Source organism: Astatotilapia calliptera, chromosome 22, assembly GCF_900246225.1.
Source record: "Astatotilapia calliptera chromosome 22, fAstCal1.2, whole genome shotgun sequence".
Taxonomy (NCBI): Eukaryota; Metazoa; Chordata; class Actinopteri; order Cichliformes; family Cichlidae; genus Astatotilapia; species Astatotilapia calliptera.
In genome coordinates, this window is record NC_039322.1 from 16975012 (window position 1) to 16996046 (window position 21035).

At 40.4% G+C, this 21035-nt stretch overlaps 2 protein-coding genes across 2 annotated transcripts; both read right to left on the reverse strand.

Annotated features, from left to right (window-relative positions):
- Window positions 1-8405: 8405 nt before the first annotated feature.
- lrrc69 (leucine rich repeat containing 69) lies at window positions 8406-14879 on the reverse strand. Its single transcript, XM_026157061.1, is given in 9 exon segments — window positions 8406-8600; window positions 13066-13155; window positions 13157-13246; window positions 13336-13429; window positions 13679-13755; window positions 13758-13923; window positions 14060-14129; window positions 14224-14350; window positions 14484-14879. Coding segments are annotated over 9 exon segments (1131 nt in total). The 5' UTR covers window positions 14841-14879; the 3' UTR covers window positions 8406-8540.
- Window positions 14880-14955: 76 nt separating this feature from the next.
- Window positions 14956-20282, reverse strand: otud6b (OTU deubiquitinase 6B). Its single transcript, XM_026157060.1, has 8 exons — window positions 20014-20282; window positions 18739-18887; window positions 17277-17378; window positions 16836-17036; window positions 16226-16346; window positions 16073-16134; window positions 15856-15962; window positions 14956-15593 (listed from the first exon to the last, which is right to left on the reverse strand). Exons 1-8 carry the CDS (start codon window positions 20081-20083, stop codon window positions 15509-15511), a joined length of 897 nt encoding a protein of 298 aa, XP_026012845.1. The 5' UTR covers window positions 20084-20282; the 3' UTR covers window positions 14956-15508.
- Window positions 20283-21035: the final 753 nt, after the last annotated feature.

Sequence of the window (21035 nt, forward strand, 5' to 3'; positions counted from 1 at the left end):
AGCTTCAGGCTATCAAACAATGCATCTGAAATGCAGTCAGGCCGACTTTGCTGTGACTCAACGGAGAATGTTATAAACCTGAACCAAAAGAAAACTAAAAAAGGAAGATGTTGTTGATTAAATACAATTTAAAGTTGACAGAGGCTCTTTTAAGATTTTAGGATATCATAAAATTGTTCCAAAGTTGACAAAAAGTTGAAAAACCATAACAGAGCCAATAGAGTACTAATAGTGAAATACTTAATGAGGCTGTCTCTGTGGACAATACAAAATTAATTATTTCCAATGCCATGTATTAATAAAAATATTAAAATGTGATAGCGGCACTGCAGGAATGTCAAGCCAACATCTTAATTAAAAGCAATTTATTCCTGAACGGCTTGTTTGCAAAATCAATTTTTCATTCTAAATGTCACATTCCTCCAAGTTTTGCAATGCAGATTGGCTGAGATATTTTGTTGAAATGTACATGGGACTTCTTTGCTCTCCCATGGCACACAAATTTGATTGGTTTGAGACGGAAGGAAGATGGATGAAGATTGTCCGTGGTTTGTTGTCAAGGGACCCGGAGAGGTTGAAACGTTGCTCTATATCTGCGTGAAATGTCTATGATCAGAAATGGCAGCTCCCATATGGATTTGAATCCAGGCACAACTGGCATACTAATAAACAAACTGCACACAGGCAGGGACGTACTTAGAGGCTTGCACAGGCAACAAATGGAGGAGAAACACAGTCGGCTGAAAGAAACTAAACATCTTCTAATGGGGTCTTAGATTTGTGGCATGGTCAATTTGAATCTATGCTTATTTGCATATTTAGTTTTATGGAAAAAAAACACCAATTTTTTTCTTTAAAATTGTGAATTAAACCATTTATATACCTGTACTGAGGTTATATCTTATTATGCCAGTAAATCATGCTTTTGATGTGCTATGGATCTACTAGAAAGACTATAGCTAAAAGCTGAGCCCGTGTGCAGCAAAACCCAACTTTTGATTTCCCCTCTATTAATCTACATCTTACATTAATGTTACTAAATTGTTTATAAAACTAATTTTCATAGATCTGGCTTTACAGTGCTCCCTAGTCTGTGTGTGCTGTTTGCACCAGATTCCCCATAGGTCTGCAGTTGGTAGTACAGAATAAAGCAAATGATACTAAACTGTATTCTTCCTATGATTTCTTAATGTTATATGAAATACTGTTTCTTTATTTTATATATCAATTTGTAATCAGTTGACTTCCAGTTGTACTGAGAGTCAACAAGCAACACTCAGTAATGAAGAACATCACTTAAAAAAAACAGGAACATCACTCCTACGTACACCAAAGAGTCTTTATTCATATTTTTTTCTCAGGAGATGTGAAGTCAAACCAGAGCTGGCCTTGTATTTGATAGAAAGCAAGCAAAAGGACTCCTGTGGCTTGTGTCACTCTTTTTTTGTTGAATGAGTAAGCAATGTAAGGCGTTTGCAGCTTAACAGGTCCATGTCTGTTAAGCTGCAGAGACTGGTTTTTTTTTTACTTAGCTCAGTGAGAAATCGAGTTAAGGGGATTTAATGAGCTACTTGAAGCTGTTTTCACACGTGCCTTACAGCCCTAAACTTTGGACATCATCCAGTAGAGGTGTGTGTGAGAATGCGAATGTCTGTGTGATTTAATCAGACACTAAGTAGTTTAGTGATGGTATAGTCGACGCGATGTCTGATTGTGCCCATGTAAGGATACCTGAGAGCTGTCTGGTGAATTAAAAGCGCTTAAGTGGTGGAGCATGTGTGCTACCTCCTGCATGCTCTATCCAGCAGCACCCTCACCTCAACCTCCAGTACTTCCACTACTGAAAGCACAGCTGAAGGTGACTGTCTCCTGCTCGTGTGACCAAGGACAAGTTCCTCTTTTACTGTCACTGGGTTCTGAGCACTGTTTGCATTTTGGAGGAGGACACAGCTTTTATACAAATGTCTCTGTGAGAATATTAAATTTAAGGATCTGCTAATGTCTAAAATCATCATTGCCTGTTGCTAAGATTTGGGCTTTTTACCAAAAGTCACCAAAAAGAAATAAAAATATCTTTAAAAACATTAAAGGTGATATAAGTCCTTTCACTTGACCATTTTAGCAGAATGTCTTTTTGTTTGTTAGACCACTTAACACTCACCTGTAAATCATTCCAGCATAAAAAAAAAGCATCTAAGTCAAAGGATGAACCATTGCTGTGCTACACATAACAGATACTTTAATAAGGTCCAGATACTGGACCTTTAGGCACTTTGTTGCAAGCAGGCTTCACAAAAACACACACATATCCCAATTTTTTTAGCCCAATCTGTGAAAAATGCCAAAGATAACACACTTTGGCAGATGTAAAATAGTGTTTTTGCACCAACAATGTGATTCCCAAAGAGGTAGTAGCCAAAAACATGGTATATGTGTGCAATGTTTCCATAAAAAATGTGAGGAAACTGGACAAGTGGAAAAGAAAATGTGGCAGCCCTAAAAAGGTATCTCCAGCATGTGAACAGTATCTGAAAGTCTTCTCTTGAAGAAATAAGAGGAAAAAAATCCAGTAACAACCTGACACACGATCTGAGAGATGCATCTGACCCTTCAGTTGATCTACTGTTCACAGAAGCTTCATCAGAAATGGTCTCAGTGGATGGGTGGCTGTCAAGAGACTATTTCTGATGAATGGAAAGTGGGAGAAAAGGCTGAAGCAGGCCAAATTACACAAGTCCTGGGCTTAAAATCAGTGGCAACAGATCTAATGGAGTGATGAATCCAAAATTTTGGTTCAAATAGTTTGAACAGCTACTGACAGACCACTGTGAGCTTATTTCCTTGACCTCCCCACTCTGCCTGTCTGTCTTCCTCCTCTGACATCATATTTTCTTGCTACCACCCAGCTATTCTCCACTGTAACGTCTTGTATCTATGACTTCATCTGTTTATTTCCTTTTCACTATCACACCACAAATGTCATCTTGAATTCATCAATCAACTATTTACTAGTCTAATAGGCTGGACGCATCTATTCTTCGTCACTTCATCACTCCGTCCGTCTCAGTCTCGCTGTCTCTCTCTTGGATCTACAACAAATGTTTGACCAAGCTGTTCCCCACTGTATTATTCAGCACTGTGTGTGAGCCGGTATCATCAGACATGTATGCCTGACATGATGCATTGGCTCTGTTTAATTATAGAGATGCTGAATAAATATTTACAGATGGCCGATTCGTCTTCTCCAGCACAGGCCCAAAAGTGCAGCTTATGAACCGTCAGCTATGCAGAAGAAACTACTGTCATTGTTTCTATTCAGAGGCTGAGCATTAAAATGCATGCATGTTTTAAAACCAGCCGTATTCAGGTCTCAGGCGCTGCTGTGTTAACACATGCAAGTAGAAGCTGTTATGAGGATGAAATCTGTCGTTTAAACAGGTTCTTGAGGCTGTATTAACCTATAGAAGCATTGCTGTGTTATTAGCTTCAAAAGCTGGCAGGTCTTGTCAGATATGGAGGACCTACTGGCAAGGTGAAAGAGTAAATGGAATATATTAAAGTTTTAAAACTCTACACTGGAAATGATCTGACTCAACCTGGTGTGAAATCTGTTTTAACTTGACCTTTACTGCAATAACATGTCACTTTAACCCTGACTGACTATTTAAATTGTTGTAAAATTACCTTTGTAAGAGCCCTTTGTTAACTGTAGATTCTGAATTGCACCTCAGCAGGCAGATAACAGGAAATCACTGGGTATTAACATCAAAAGTTTTTAAAAAAGGAAAAATAAGACGAGAAACCTTGTTACATTCTAAATATTCTATTCATCTATAAAATGTTAAAACAATACAGTTTGAGAGGAGAAATTAGGAATTAAAATAAGGCTGGATCTGGAAGTCAAACAACCCTTTAACCCAAAGCAAAGTTATATATGATGAAGTATACAAATATAAGCAGTGTCAATCAGGTTAAATAATAAAGCAGAAGGGAAAAAATCAATATGAAATTGTTAACTTTTAAATTAAGCAACAAATGCCTGCATAGTGTCTCTAATTCTTTAGGAACCATCGCTTGATCAAAGGGCAGGTCTCGTGGTAGCTAAAGTGATCAAGTGGCTCTGTAGAAGGATGTAAGTGAAAGTACAATGTGGAAATATAATCCTCAAGAAGCTTGGAAAGACTCGTTTTTGCAAAGAATTTTGTGGGTACAGCAGATCAAAGGAAAAAAGCAAACCTCAACCCATGTTCGATCATTATTCACACAGTGTAGCGTACTATATACAAACATGTGAATGCTTAGCAGACCCGTATTTAGAAAATATGATACCCCTTTAAAGTGCAGCAAAAGTTTCCATTAGTTGCTCAAGTCGCACGCCAAAAAGTCTTTATACACCACAAAATTCTTCCTAATGCAGTCCAGCTTTAGACTTTGTGATTGACATTTATGTGAGCTCCGAGGTGCAGAGACTTGTATATCGCCTTGTTGTGCATGAGTTCCACCTTGGCCGCTGGGAGAGAACTACAGTAAAAGCACATTAAGCATTTCACATCCAAACTCGCTGGAGGGCTGCAGTGTTTCCTAATGCTCGACTTTTTATAGCACACATCAGAGCGCCTGTGTGCGTGCGTATGTAAAATATGTGCGAGAAGGTCCGCTTGCATGAGCGCCTACGCGTGCTCTCGTGTGTGTGCGTATCGTTGTACTTGCCAGCTTGCTGGTGCTCCAAAGCCATCTGGTATCTGGTCAGTCTAGTGAGCTTCTGGAGGGCACCTGGCCAGCAGCTTGCTCACCTGGCTCTGCTAGCCCCTGCCAACCACCACACCTGGTCTGGCCAGCGCACACGGAAAGGGAACAGATTGCACAGTGCAGTTAAAAGTGCTCCAACACTAAAGCATGAAATATTGGATATGTTTGCAATTTGATGTATAATGTAGGATTTATAAAGAATACGTCTCTCTCTGTGAGCTGTTAAATATCAGCGACCACACAGATCTCAGTGATTTTAGAAGACGCTGCACACACTCCTATAAGATTCCATAATGACAAATGTCTACTTCTATCACATCTGTCCCAACAGTTCGTGCCAGACTGTGCCTACCCATCCATTTAGCATATGATGGCACTTCCTTCCTGCAGGTTGTCCTCTGCTATCAATTACACACTCCTCTCCCAGCAAGAAAGATGCTCTTTGTCCCCTGATGTACGCACACAAACAAACGCGCGCGCGCACCGCGGACACAGAGGGACAGACACCTGCAGAGTGTTTGTCACCTCTTCTGTTGACATCTGCGACCGCATGGCATTGTGGGAGAGACGGCCATCTGTTGTCGGCGAGGCTGGATTAGAAGGGGACAAGGGGGCGAGATGCATCATGCTGCTCTTTTCTGTTGGTCTGAGCTGTGTGAAGTGTTGTGCCGTGACGGCACATGGCGTTTGTTGTTTGAAAGTGAAATAATACAGCAACAGAAAAATGTACTTTTTAAATTATTATCATTTTTGTTATTATTATTAAATAGACTACAATTCCCCCTGCAAATGCTGCAAATTTAAAAGTAACCGGAGCTTCTCTTGTGGGCATTACCACCTTTTTTTCCAGGAATTCAACATGTGTGCTAATTACACAAAAGCAGTGTCTTGTAAAGAATGTTTTGGATTCATTAAAACCACATTTAATGGTTGCTTTTTTGTCAAATTGTACTCCCTCCTAATTATCTTGGAAATGTTTAGCCCGCTTCACAGGGAGACAGCACATGAATGCTTGATTGACATGATAGTGACTGCAAAGTTTCTTCAATTATCCTGGCAAGGTTACGATGCCTGCCTCTTGTTTCACAGCAGGTCCTATTCTGAGCACAGAAGTACTAAACTCTACACTTCAGTAACCTATGAATTTCAAGCCCATTGAGATTGTATATAAAAGACAAACGTGGAGTTCGAACCATTTAAAAAAAGATTTTGATATTTAAAACAGGTGGCTGATGTTTGTCAGTCAGTTGGAGGCTATTCAGTCCACTTTTGTCTATATTAAAGTACATCAATAACTACTGGATTGACTTCATGATTTTTCTTACAGCTTTGATCCTTGGAAGAGGAATCCTATACTGACTCAGATGATCAGTTATCTCACCATTTAGAGGCATCATCAGGTCAAAATCGTAATTTGTTATGATTCTTAATAAAATCATCAGAAATCGCATCCCTTTTAGCTGTGGTTTATGGAATGAGTAACAAAAAAGCAAATGTAAGGATGCTAATTGTCATCATGAGCATGTACTAAGTCACACGGGACTAAAAATAGGACGGCTCCCTGTGACTAGGAAATTCCATGGTTAAATTGTTGAATTGCTTTGCTAGGAGAGTAGTTGCAATGACCAGTTGTTTGTGCAGACGGTTGAGAGTGTTGCACGCTCAAAGCTCTGTGCAACCTCTTTGGACTGCAAGGCAAACAGACTTGCCTGCAGTAACTCTCAGAGAGATTAGCAAATGACTGGTTGGTTGAATTCTGGATGTAAGTAGCTGATGTGAATTTATGTCTACGCAGATGGCAACAAAACAGATGAAAAGTAACTGCTATCTTAACCCCATTCAACTGCAAACTGAAAGCAAACTAACTCCACCTTGTTGCAGTTTTATCACCATCTCGACTCACCAAAGTTGCTTTGAAGATGGCAAGTTCCTGCGAGTGGCTGCAGACCTGTTCCTCATTGCTGAATGGACCATTTCAAAGGCTATGAGATCTCAAGGTCATTGCACACAGTTACAGTCATTTAGGTCTTGTTGAGTCTCCCAACTGTTTTCCCTTTTGTGACTGTAGCATTAGCGTTCTGATGCTAGCATTTAGCTCAAAAGCAGCATCGTGCCTAATGTGCTTGAAGGACTGTAGGCTTGTTCAATATGATGTCGTGCAGAATTTTAGCCATCTTCAGTGCTGTATGGATATTTTAAAAGCAGGCATAATTACAAAGAGTTTAAATTCAAGGAATCATTTAGCCCAGACCTCAAAAACACTGACTCAGTTTAGGATAGTATAGAACCTGCTTATCTTAAAAACACGAGTTATTTAAAGTTAGTTTGAGAATTTACTGCAATTTGTATGAATATATGAATAACTATTAACGGTAGGGCTATGTCTTTTGAAAAAATGCGGACTTTACTTTGATGCCTAAAGCTTTTGCACAACACAGTACAATCCCCAGAATTTTTTCGCGCAGAGAGTCAGCATCTATTCGCTGTGCTGAGAAAATTCATTCATGTAATACCCGTATTTACAACATCAGGTTTGCTGGAAATACAAAACATATTGTTCAGAGGGATAGAAAATACAAACTGAGCAACCATTTTCATGACTATGTAAAATTCTTCAATGTTAAGAATATACATGGCATCTTACTGTTAAAACAAAGGCAAATATTTGGTTTAAATAGGCACGGATAGAGTTCACTGGCGGCAACGGTACTCTGAGCCATGTGATGTTGGGAGAATAAATTTGCTTCACAAGAAATGAAGCGTTAACAAACAAGCAACTTCAGAGGATGTGGTCTTTATCTTGAGGGATCGCTGCAGAACGAAAAACAAACACCAACAGCAGCTTTGGAAAAAGTGATACCCCGACAGGAACGAGTAACGTACGGCTGAGATAACGAAGACATTAACCCACATATTCCTGAAGGACGTTCATGTGTGCAGGACGTTCATTTGGCTGGCTGGGTTGTGGGTCTGCTCATCCAGCCGGCCTGCACACTGCAGACAGATGTTTGGCCAGCCAAGCCTGCAGCGCCACAGGCAGTGTGTGTTCTAGAAAAACCCAGAGCAGATGCTTCTACCTGGTGTCCCACCCGCTTGCCGCTCCGCTCTTGTGGGTATGCTTCAGTGGCCATCACATGACCTCAAAGCCGGGTTTTCAGATTGCGCGCTGTCAGTCACACTGTTGACAAAGTGGAGCGGCTCTGGAACTGATAGATGTCCTCGGGTCGACTCAGCATGCTCGTCAAGGTGGATCTGACAGGCTGAATTCATTTGTTTTGAATAATGAAATCCGATAGTGACAATACATTAGAAAGTATAAGGTGATTAAATCTTGGAAAATTGCATCAAAATAAACATAAAAACACATCACATAGATGCTACTTCTGATAGCTATTGAGTAAGTAAGATCAAAAGATACAATGCAGCATCAACATCTCTTTCAGCCTCATTTTCCCATGTTGTTTGCTCCCCAAACATAAAAACAATCACCATCCCGAACAAACAGAAACACACAATCTTTGTCCCTCTCCACGCTCCCTGTTACCAAACCCGAGGAAACTTTTGAAGAGATTCAAAGACACTCAAGATTAAAGATTTATTTTTTCTTTTGATGTTGCTGCAGCATTTCTGTCTGATTTCTGCAGCAAATGCAGTCTGGTAATGGTGGTTGTTTTTGGGGTTTTTTGCAGTGTGGCTGGTGGTGACCCAGAACTGCCAGAGACAGGGAGCTGGCCTGACGGCTGGGTTCTTGTCTTACACCCCCTCTAATGAGGAACGGTTCAGTAATGGTATCACTTCCTTGTAACCTCCAAGGACAGACAGTTTACTTGCTTCTGTTCATTTACAATATTCTATGGTGAGAGAAAGAAGAGAAAAAACAAAAGAGTAGTAAGAAGCCTGGATGGCTTTGTTTTGCAGCATTTCTTGACAGTCGGGTGCACTTCAAGTCTAGCTCGTCTACATTATTACTTTTTACTTTCTCGCCTGTATAAGGGAACTTCTTTTGTTGCATTGTGTCGATTTGGATAAAGAGATTATACAGTTATTGTCTTGTACATCTGGTGTCTTTGCCATTTTTTTCCTATTGCTATGCAACAATGAATGCAATGAAACTTTCTCCCTTTTCACCAAGGAATCTTTGGTCGCACTGATAAGATTTAAAAGTCAAACATGTCTTTGAATGTTTTGATTTGATGCGTAGATTCCAATAAAGCTTTGAATTCCAATAACAGCTCATTGTTCTTGCTTTTATTAACTGCTCTATCTCTTAGACTCGTCAGGCATATCTCAGTGTGCTGTGTGCATCAGTGCATCTCTCTCCCATCTGGTCGAGAGCCAGCAGAGAATCACACTGCCCCCTAGTGCCCGTACTCATTAGTAACACAACAGGATTGTTGGGGCAGCTGTCAACCAGACAATGCTCTGGTACTCTGCCAGTGGCTCGATACCAAGATCTGTCATGGGCAGCAATGCACAACAATAGAATCTAGTGATTGGAGTGGTGCACACCCCTGGCTATGACACCGGTCCACCGCTCGCTATCGAATGCCTGTTGTTCCCCTCTCTCCATTCACAAGACCCCTACTTCAGCAATCAGTGCTACACATTTCAATAGACCCTGTGCTGCTGCCCCAAGGAGAGAAGATGAGGAATCCACGTGAGCTATTGTCAAATAATTCTGGCAAAGACCACAATCTTGGCTTTGCTGGATCTCTGAAAATGACCGAATGAAAGGGCATATCACATCGTGGTGTTTGTTTCTGGAGTGAGCTGGAAATCCTTTGCTTTAAAGGGAGCTATTATGGTCATTTCCAGTTCCACATTTTGAATGTTGGACACTGTCAAAGTAGCTTTGCATGACTCACAGTTAAAAGTCTTGTTTAAATTCCATTGGACCTAGATGCATCCCCTCAATTAAAAAAGCATCACACTTTAGCACCATTTAAAACCAACTTTATTCTGATTGGCTGCCCCTAGCAAACAGAAGGCTTCAACGGCAGGTGGGAGGGGCTTCTATCCCTGAGAAGATAAGATTAAGGATATAAACTCTGAAGCCAGAGAGAGCCGAGAGAAGAAAAAACAAATCTGAAACTGAGCATTTAAAGGAGTCTGATTACTGGTACAAACACTTATTATTGGCTATGTTTAATATGAGCATCCACCATTGTAACAATATGACAGAAACTAAGCGAAAGCACAATATGTCCAGTTTAAGCATAATATATTTAAGATACTAAAAGGTGGGGATTCATATACAGAAGGGATAATAGTAGTGATGTATTGAGCTTTAACACCAAATAAACAATTAGTATCTAATCTTATATTTCAGTTTACATATCACTTGTCTTTCTGGCCCCAAGATACAATGTAAGCTCAAACATCCAAAGTAAATGCTCCAAATGACAAGACAGACTAAATACCTCCAAACAAACGATGCAAGACTACAGAAGGTGCTTTAACAAAGGAAGTATGTAATGAACCTAAGGTGCCTTGTCCCCAATATATCATCCTGAGTGAATTTGCCAACATCACTCTCTTTACCTCCAAGCATGGTAAATGAGAATTTATGCCCCCGCTACTTTATCATTCTTTACTTTTTTTTTCACCCCCATGAGGTAGCCATGCCATGCGAGACGGATATTTTCACCAAAGGCAATATCCCCTCGCAGTAATTATATCAGAGCGAGAGAATGGCTCATTAACATATGTTAGGCATGTCAGGAATTTACAAGCGCCTTTTGTAGATGCCTCTCATCAGTGTGCTGCTCCCATCCGTATGGTATCTCCTTTGAGGATGTAACCTCCTCATTTCCATACACGTCAATCATGCTGCGCGTGATGTTAAGAAACATGCAGCACACTCTGTATGTGGCAATCATAAGGAAGAGCTCAGTGATATGGAAAAGGAATGCATGTGCACACGGGTGGGGGTGTGTGTGTGACTATGCGTTTTGTGAAACAACATGATAAAAACAACGCTATGTGGGGAAAAAATATTGTGATGATGTGCCATCGGTGCAGAGCGAGTGAAGTGAGCGTGTCTGCTCCTCTGTAGTGCGTTAAAGGGATGTGTGTGTGTGTGTGTGTGTGTGTTTGTACGTGCAAAGACACGCATAAAGCTTGACACCAGAGACCAGACACCAGACCCACTAACAGACAAGTCCTGAGGCCACTGAGCGAGTGCGGCTGCTGCTGCACTGCTGCAGGACCCAACATCTGCTGCCTGCAAGAAGGCACACACTGTTGCCCTTTCACCCATTAGTATGATGCCAGCTGCAATGACCTATTTATCAGTTGTGGCCTTATAAAGTACTCAAATATATACATAGATTTTTGTCCATTGTGAAGATGTAAATAATGATATAAAGCTGGTCAATAGTTTTAGTTTCGTAGCCCTAACCTAATACTAGCTCCATAGTGTAGTAGCAGTGTCTCCTGGAAGAGGAACAGCACTCTTCCTCTCTCTATTGCGCCCACTGGTCGAGCGGCCAGTAAGGCTTCAGAGAGCGACAGAGAGCAGCAGTGCGCTGTGGGAGAGAAAAGGTAAAAGACCTTGTGCTGCACCTAACTTTCTCTCTGAGTGATCATTTTGCATGTAAGTGTAGCTGAGATCACAGCACCCGTGTGCAGTAATAAAATCACGAGGCGTTGTGGCCTTACACGATAGTTCAAGACTGACTTGCGTGGTGTTCAGTTCTGTGACCTGGCCCTCGTACTCTCCCAATAAACTAATTAGGTTGACTGAAAAAGGAAATAAAAGCATGTCCACTCGAGCAACTTCACATTTCTTTCTTTCTTTTAAAAACGGATGTGGTACGTGAAAATGACTCAAGAATACGGATCCATTAGCTGAGATTTTTTTTAAAAGCAACCCAACTACAGCAAAGCAGGGGTCTGACAGATAAACCTATAAAGAGAGAGAGGGAGAGAGATAAAAGCGTTTGGTCCAGTCCTGCCTTTTTGCTCCAGCAAATTTCGTAACAATGACTGAAGACACAACGTTCATTTCCATCACCGTCCGCGCTCTCCATCTCTCCCTTTCATTCTCATTCATTGTCATTGCTTTTTTCCTTTAAGTGCACTTTCGCCCACACCACTTGGAAATTGATTGAAACAAAATGTCACAATTATGCCCTGTAGCTCGCCGCTTCAATTATTCATCAATTAGGGGCTAGGCTCCTTTTTTTCTCTCCTCTGAGCTGATTTTTCATTCAGTTTGCTCGAGATGTATGGCTCCCCTGCTGTTAACCAGTCCAAAGTCATTAGTTTCTGGGTTTGCAATTAAACCTGATGCATTATGCATGAGGCTCCGACTCAGCAGACACACGCAGCAGCGGCCGCAGCAGCTAGCGAACGAGCTAGTAAGCTCTGGAGGCGTGGATGGGAAATTAATTTGCTAGAAATGAAGTTCTCTCTAGCCCTCCCTCCCTCTCTCTATCTTTCTCTTGTCTGGCAGGTTGGAACAGATGCCACTTTCTGTAGAAGCCGATAGAGATGGGGCAGCTATAGCTGTGCAGTTTGATCAGCGCTGATGGGAAAAGGATGTGCCAAGGTGGACACAGACAGAAAAATAAAATATTCCATTGCTAAATGTAAACGGGTCTTCATATAGATTTTGCGCGGGTTAAACCCAGTGAAGGACTCCACAGAATTATCTCTTTACTGAGAAAAACAGGTGTGACAGGTATTCTCTCACAAAGGTTTTATGTTCAAGTATTTGTAAATAAAGTTGTTTTTTTTTTTAATTGTGTTGTTTTATCTGTTTTCAAGGATTTTACATCGTTGTAGCTGGCATAAAGCCTGCATTTTAGAGCCCCATTGAAACGAGGGTCCCATCAATGTTCATTTGCTGCCATCTAGTGGCTACAGAGTGAAATGTCAAATAAATTTAAAGGACAAAATCACTGAGGAATGAATCCATGTATGCTTCCAGACCTACACACATTACTTTGATATTCATTGAAACATTTTGTGCCTTCAGTTTAAGAGATGAAACAAAATGTATGAGATGAAAAAGAAGACTGTATCTTTAAATAAACTTGTATTTATCTTGTAGCAACACCAAAGTAGGCGTGTCCTTCTGTGTTAAAGCACCTGTATGAACAGAGAAGGGCACGCACTAGAATAGTGAGCATACTCCTCATTTTCATGTCCTGTAACACAAAGGCAACAGAGCTCATTTACCTACTTCAGTCATTATGTATGTAGCATTTTTCAGCCGTATTGCATACTAATGTATATCTGCTTTAGCAGGTGTCACAGAATTATGTTGTTGAAATTATGCAACTAGAATAGGGAAAAAAACAATGGATTCACCTTCTTTAGATTTACATAATGCACACAATGCAACCAGGTGGTGAGGAAGGGGCTGCAGCAGACCGCACAAGAACTGGCGGTATCCAGCAGACGTCTTTAGATTTGGATAGTGGGGAAGCATCACATGGATTAGAGAGAACCTGTTTCTGTCCTCCCGCAATACAAACCTAACAACCACTTCCTACTGGTACAAAAGGAAACAGTGATATGGAAACAAAGCCAGCATTAAAGGAGCAAAATATCTATTTTTTTTAAAAGACTGACATTTACCTTTAATATAAGTACTTCAGCATACTGCACCGAAGTCATGAGCTCACACTGCACAAACCTGTTCCCTTCACAGTGCAGTTCCGTTACGGCCAAGTTATTTCACAGTACAAAAGTAGAAGCAGAGATACAGCTTGACACAAATATCTTAAAAGCTACCTTATCAGTATAGGAACACTATTTTCAGTCAAAAATTAACTTCAGGGAAATTTAGATCGTGTGAGTGGCCAATCAAATTACTGATTTTCCTAAAACTCTTGATTGGCTGACTAAAACAAGAAAAGAAAAGAAAAGAAAAGAAAAGAAAAGAAAAGAAAAGAAAAGAAAAGAAAAGAAAAGAAAAAACATGGAAAACTCAACAGGTAACTGGTGTGGGATTTTATGAGAACCCTCCTCTGGTAGGCTGGTCAAGTAGTTTCTGGCTGCAAAAACAGCTTTGTCAGCTCTTTGCACTGGTACAGCTGCCGAGGAAGCCAGGACAGCTTGTTGAAGTTTAGGTTTATCTCAGACAAGCGAGTGAGATGACCAAGCTTTGCAGGAACTTCCTCCAGCTTATTGTCCAGCACGCTGAGGTGTTCAAGCATAGTCAGACTTGAATTTGAGAGGAGGGGGGGTTTACATGCAGCATTTTCACAATGTGTGCACACATGTATCAGAATTAAACTGTCATTAAATGATTTGTTGACTTCAGAACCTATAATTGCAGATATAGGGAGTCATAAGGCACCTTTTAATCCCTGGCGGAAGTCTGTGAATCTGGTTGTGGTTCAGATTGAGGACAAGGTTCTTGAAGCCACCTGTAAAACATGAATATTGCACAGACACACACACACACACACACACAGATGACTGGAGCTTTGTATTAATCATACAAAACCAGTAAGAGCCTACCTATCACATCAGGTGGCACTACAGTAATTTGGTTTCTGAACAGGTACCGCTTTTTCAAGGACTCCAGATGGCCCAGAACAGCGGGAAACTCCTTCAAGGCATTATTTCCTAAATTCAGCTCAGCCAGCTTTCGGGCGTTGCAGGAGGAAAAGTATTTAATCACAAATCTGCGTGATGTGTAAAACATTTCAAGTGGCACCTTGGCAATTTTCCAGCAAATAGATAAGCTGCGAGCAAACAAACGAAGCGAGAAGACTCACTTGATGTAAGGAGAGCAGCTCAGTGGGAAGGCCTGTGATGGAGTTGTTGTTTAACAGGAGGACTGACAGGTTTGTGAGTCTGGAAACGCACTTGGGAACTTCCTTTATGTGCGTCGAGCTTAAATTTAAAGAGGCTGCTCCGGCATATAAAACCCTTATCACCCACTTTCTAGCCGCCGATTCCCTTTTAGCCATTTCTTTACGCCTATCGTAACGTTCTGTGGAGTTACCGTGGCAACAGCACGCTCTTTGACAAGTCAAAGATCTGATCCGGAGCAGCTGCGACCTCTGGTGGACACAGCTGGATATTAAACTGTTAAATATGGGTGGATTGATTATAATGGCCAGTTTTACCATGACAGTGAGGGTTTTTCATTTTTAATGCATGGTATATAAATTGTGGTGCCTATGAGGAATACAAGGATGCTCATTAGAAACATTCAGAATAAAGCTGTGACACACACACACACACTCATGGTATTGTATGCATTTATGTAACTTGGTATCATTTACACGTTTAACAGCTCATTTCAGCCAAACAACACTGAAAACAACCACTCGTTGTCCACATTTGGTTGGTAGTCACACATGATAAGCAGCTCCTGAATCCTCAACTGCATGAGTGGAACTGTATTTTTTTTCTTTAAAAAAAAAAAAAGATTCAGCGATGCCTCTGAAAATGAGCTAAAAGGTAACCCTGTAATCATTAGGATTAGCCAGGGGTGACCCATGTAAAATCTTTTCACACATTCTGTTCAATTGTGTTTTTTTATTATCATTATCATGATTAACACAATGTTATCGTTTATACATTAGAAGTTATGTATTCATTTAGGTTTCACTCTCCGTATCTGACTTCAACACAGACATTTAACCGATGTGAAAACAGAAGCATTCTCTGTTGAGCTCAGCAATGTCTCGCTTGACCAGGGGTCTCCCTTCAAATATGTCATATTTTAGGGTGCTTTGTGTTAGAAGTTTGAACACTCTCTGCATTACGCCAACAGCCTTATGTTAACTCTCTCTCAGCTGTCCTCAGCATTGACTGGGTCCTTTAGCTGTTCCACAGAATTGTAGTGCTCTCCTAGACCATAAGCATGCCGCATATAGCTACAAGCAAAGAGACAGAGAAAAGGTTATTGTATAGGAGGAAAAAATAACGCAGTATATCAGTTTCCTAGCTTTGACATGCAGTTACACGAAAATCCAAACAGTCAGATTGGATTTAGACTGGCAGTAGTGAAAAATGTGTTTGTAAATTTGTGATTGCAAATTTAAAATGTTTAAATGTTTACTACAACTACATTCATTTGCACATTTTTACTGACAGTGTTGTACTCTGAGCAAAAAACATATTTGGAAACATTCTTACACAAGTGTGATGGGTTCGCCGTCATATTCCTCCCCAATTTTTATGGTAGGAGAGTCCGCCTGGATCACCTCGATCGGCAAATGAAGAACTTGCGTCAAAGCTCGAAGCTGCAAAATTTGAAAAATTAAAAAAAATCCATTATTAAAATGAATTGAAAAGTACAACAAAACACTTCACTGTGTATAGTACAGTATATGACAGTTAAGGAGGAACTCACTTCCAGTTGTCCACCCCAAGCTGATGTGTGCTCCACATCACTGCAGTATTTCTCAAACTCATCTGGAAGCAAAAGACAAACATGTCAATTGAATATTAACAAATATAGCAGTGAAAGTTTTACTTTCATTACCAAAAACACAGATGGTCTCACCTGTTGTGTACATGTCACCTGTGCTTGGGTTGGTGAGGAAAGGCAGGAAGTCGTCAGGATGGCCTCTCATGTGCTCGGCAGTGCGGGATCGCAGTTCCTTCACACTTGTGGGTAATTGGAGCTAAAACAGAACAGAATGCAGTAGAAAATGTGTTCTGTGTGTCTAAACTTGACAGTTTCTCATTGAGTCATTTTCTGTATGACAAGCTGTACAGACTCCAAACACGGAAGGTGTCAAAGATTGTCAGCAATGCTCAATTTCTTATGTAATTCCTGACTCAGTATATAAACTACAGCTACAGTTATTATTCAATTCAATTTTGTTTATACAGCACCAAATCACAACAACAGTCGCCTCAAGACAATTGATATTGTAAGGTGGACCCTACAATAACGCATACAGAGAAGAACCCAACAATCATATGACTCCCTATGAGCAAGCACTTTGGCGACAGTGGGAAGGAAAAATTCCATTTTAACAGGAAGAAACCTCCAGGCTTTAGAGGGCCAGGGCTCAGGAAGGGCGACCATCTGCCATGACCAGTTGGGTGAGAGAAGGACGACAGGACAAAAGACATGCTGCGGAAGATGCCTCTATAACAACATGTACCTTTGATCGCCGTGTCAGCTGATCTTCAATAGCACGGTACATGCAGTGGCCATCAGAGGAGATCTCCTTGATCTGAAGCTTTTGCTGGGCGAGTTTTTGGACCAGCTTTAAACCCTCCTGATGTCTCACACCCTGCAGGTTCTGCACCTCAGCCTCTGCTATCCTGATCTCCCTCTCCTTCTCCTGTGCAGCCTTTTTGTCCTATACGAAATCATTTAAAGGTCAAAAGCAGATAAATACGGGTGAATTATTAGACTCCAACTTATATCTAGCAGGCAGAACTGATCATCAGAGACCTCTCTAAAGCAGAGACATCATGAATGTGAACTGTGGTAAACAAGGACGATTGACTATGAGTTCTAAGTGTTCTTCTTCAGGAAAACCTAAAATGTAAATGCATAAAGGTTCGACAACACACAAGTCTTTAAAGTTGCACCTCACCCTTCTCTTCTGGGCTTTGGTTACTCGCGGCTGTTTCGCCTCCTCTTGTTCTCCATCTTCCACCTTTACAGTCTCCACTCCATTTATGACCTCTTCCACCTTCTAATATTGAGTAAAGAGAGAAATGGTTATGTCGTAAACTAGGGTTGGGTTTTGATAATCGATTTATCGATTAAAATCGATTCTGGCTTGGATAACGTGATATCGATTCATTAAAATCCTGAATCAATTTTTTTATATTAATTTTTTTTCCCAGAAACGCCAGAATCTCAGGTTAAACCTCACAAAATTTCAACAACCACCAAACATTTAAAACAGTAAATGAGAGCAGGAACATGGATTCTGCACAAAGACGTAAAAACAAAGCGCGGACCCGCAGATCAGAATCAGTGAGATGTCGCCTTTCTCACCCGACGGCACGGACATGGTCGGGGCTGAAAGCCGACAGCTCGCTGATTCCGATGTTTCGGCGGGTCCACGCTTTGTGTTTACGCCCTTTTTGGGCTGATTCTAAAGCTGTTAGTTTTATCTCTCTCCAAACAATATTGACCGAACCAGCAGCAAAAGAAGATCCAAACTAAGCTCCACATAAACATCGTCATGAATTCCCTCTGACTTTTGCTGTTTTGCTTCCACCACGATAAAAATCACACTTCATGCACAACTCTCACTCTCTCTGTATACTTCAAGAACAGTTTCCCATCTAAAAATCTGTTTTCTGCATTATTCGCTTGCTTTTTACGCACAAGTCTACCGTTGTTTACAGCGCTGTTGGCCGCTGTTTTTTTTCCTTTTACTTACTTCCGAAAAGAAAGCCTCATTTCTGCTGTTCAACAGACTTCTGAACAAATGTAAACTTTTTTAAATTGTGCAAAATGCAAAACGTTTAGCCGCGTCTCTAATAAAACCGCTGTCATATGTTGATTAATGGTTTTCTTTCGTTTTTGATGTACTGCAGAATATTTTTATAAAATCCCAGGCCAGCAAAACCACCTTCATGTTTTTCTGTGTTTTATCTTCAGCTACTTTGACACAAAGGCATCTGCTGTGATGTTTACACCTTTGATAAAGTCTTGCGTGTGTCAGCTTCCTTTTTATAGATACAAAAATATGTAAAAAATATGTAAATGTACTGATCTGAATTATAATATTTCTAACTGTCTGAGGCAAAACTTCCCAGATTTAAATCGAATTGAATCGAATCGTGGATCGAATCAATATCGTCACTGACCTAGAAATCAGTGACGATACCCAGCCCTATTGTAAACTGCAGCTGATACAGCACAAAGACTAGAATCATTTACATACTGAATGTATACTGAACACATACAAAAACCTTTTAACAGCTGTGTTCTTTCCCTTTCCATCTTACACTTGTTACCCCATTATGAAAGAGTGCTTCTACATTAATTACTAATCAAACTCTACCCGATTTGTCGACCATGTAAACATAATAAGTCACCTTTGTGTCAGCTGTTGCTTTGAGCTGCCTGAATTCCTCCTCATGTTTCTGACTCAGGTCAGCCTCAAGTTTGGAGATCTCCTCTGTCAGCTGTTTCCTCCTCTTCTTGTCATTTTTGGGGACTGCATTTTTCATGCCCTGGACTTTAGCTGAAAATGACACAAAGCAGACCATCAAACAAAACAGTACAACACAACAATACAGATGATGCTGCATACTGGTTAGAAAAGTTATACATGCACAAAACTGCCAACATAGTGAAGGATACACTGTCATAGATAGCACTAATGCACCTAAAAAAAAAGATTAAAATGTTTCTGCACCTGTCTACACCAACTGCACAAACAGCTGATTTTACATTATCAGACATTATTAATTATTTTGCAACATGTGGCATGTGAAAGAAATGTTTTGATATCAGTGGTCAGCTAAAGCAGCAACTCATTTCACATCATGAGCTACATACAGCCAACTTTCATAGTAAGTGAGCCAGACCAGTGAAACACCTTCTTTCAGCCAGTGTAAAGCAGTTAAACCACAAATTGAATCCTTGAGACATCTAAAAATAAGACAAAGAAGTGCAATTTCAAAAAATATCTCAGTTTTTCTACATGATAAAGAAATACTGCAGTAGCAAATGAAATAAATCTTTCAAAATGACTCTTTGGGTTTAAACCGTAGGAAACAAAGGTGTAAAATTACAGAAGCATTTCTGGTGGCTAACTTGCAAGACTTTTCCTTTAAAACAGAAAGCTTTGTTAATTGACAAAATTCTATTTTTATTTCTTTTCTGTTGTTTAATTACTTATCTATTACCTAATTACTTGGATGTAGTATGAAATGCCATGGTGAAGATCTTTTTCATTCGGAAAAACTATAAAGCTTATTAAAATACAAATCACATTTTCCAAAGCCGGTGGGGCCGGATTGGTGTGTTTGTCAGACCGAATCCGGCCCTCGTGCCTTATGTTGGACACCCCCTGGGCTAAAGTCATCAAATCCTTAAACGTTTCTCCCAACAGTGATCTGTGTATTAGAGGTTTATTACTCTAAAAGCAAAACAAACCACGCGATAAGGCTGGCAGTTGCCTCACAATAGTAACCACAGAAACGTCTGCGGTGACCATTATTTATTTACTTGATGGTCACTTAATAGCGGCTAAAGTAAGACTAAACACTCCGACACATAAACAACACACGGGCACGCTAACCAGCTACCAGCAAAGGCTGAGATGTTAGCCCACCAAACAAAAGAGCACTGTTAAAAGTAGCTACCCTGCAGATCCTTCTTCTCCTTGCGGTGCTGCTTTGCCAGGAGCTCCTCTGGTGTCTCCACCTCCTCCATGACTGGATGCTGCTGTTAAGGTCAACCACTAACAGTGCTTACGAGGTACATGAACCTGACTACCATATGTGTTATTAATGACTTGTTATAAAATGTAGCTCATCATTAGCACAAGATAAAAGCACACAAATACAGTGAACGATAAATAAAACGTGCTGATATGGCCTTATCCGGAAGAGAGGGTGGGGCTTCTTCTTCTTCGCCAAAGATAAACTCCGAGATTGTCTCTATACCGCCACCTCTCGGTATGTTGTGTACTACATTTCCAGGCTGTCTCGGGACTACGTTCTTTATTTTAATACATTTTATTAAATATATTTTAAATAAATATATTTTCTAGACACGTCGTGTTCATTTAATCTCATCTTCATCTAAGAGTGGACAGGAAAAAGTGTTTCCTCTTTCTTCGTATCTTGTTTTTAGATCTTTACCACTGGTTTGCAACCTGGGGAATAACAATAACCCTCTGAGACAGAAAGAAAACAAATATTTTGAATATGAGGGTTTGTGGTTATACTGAACAAGGTATGTGGACCTACCGGGAGGGAGGAGAAGAGGAAGACCTGAAAGGACATTTGTGGATGCAGTGAAGGAGTGAATACAGAGGGCCTTTGTGACAGAGGAGGATGCTAGAAGTAGGGTGAAATGGAGGCAGATGATCTACTAAAGGGAGCAGATGAAAGAAGAAGAAACGCCAAGAAGATCCAGTGGGTTTAAAATAGATTGCATGCTTCTTTTCAAAAGGGTATAACAATACTTGTCTGTAAATATTAATTTCAAATTAAAGGGGGAAAAATGTATGTGACTATTTAAATGCCTTTGTCCTCTTGACAAGGTCATCTTTAACCCATAGAAAAAGGTATCTATATTGTACCGAGTCTGTCTATCTAAATATCAGCTGTGTCTGATTTCCTTTTGTTAAATTATCCAGTATGATCCAATACGCATGAAA

Coding starts and splice junctions, on each gene's coding strand:
- otud6b (XM_026157060.1), bottom strand. CDS start 20,083: ATGGAGGAGGTGGAGACACCAGAGGAGCTCCTGGCAAAGCAGCACCGC. Junction 16,135..16,225: donor AGGTGACATGTACACAACAG/GTGAGACCATCT, acceptor TTTTGCTTCCAG/ATGAGTTTGAGAAATACTGC. Junction 15,963..16,072: donor CTTGGGGTGGACAACTGGAA/GTGAGTTCCTCC, acceptor CAAATTTTGCAG/CTTCGAGCTTTGACGCAAGT.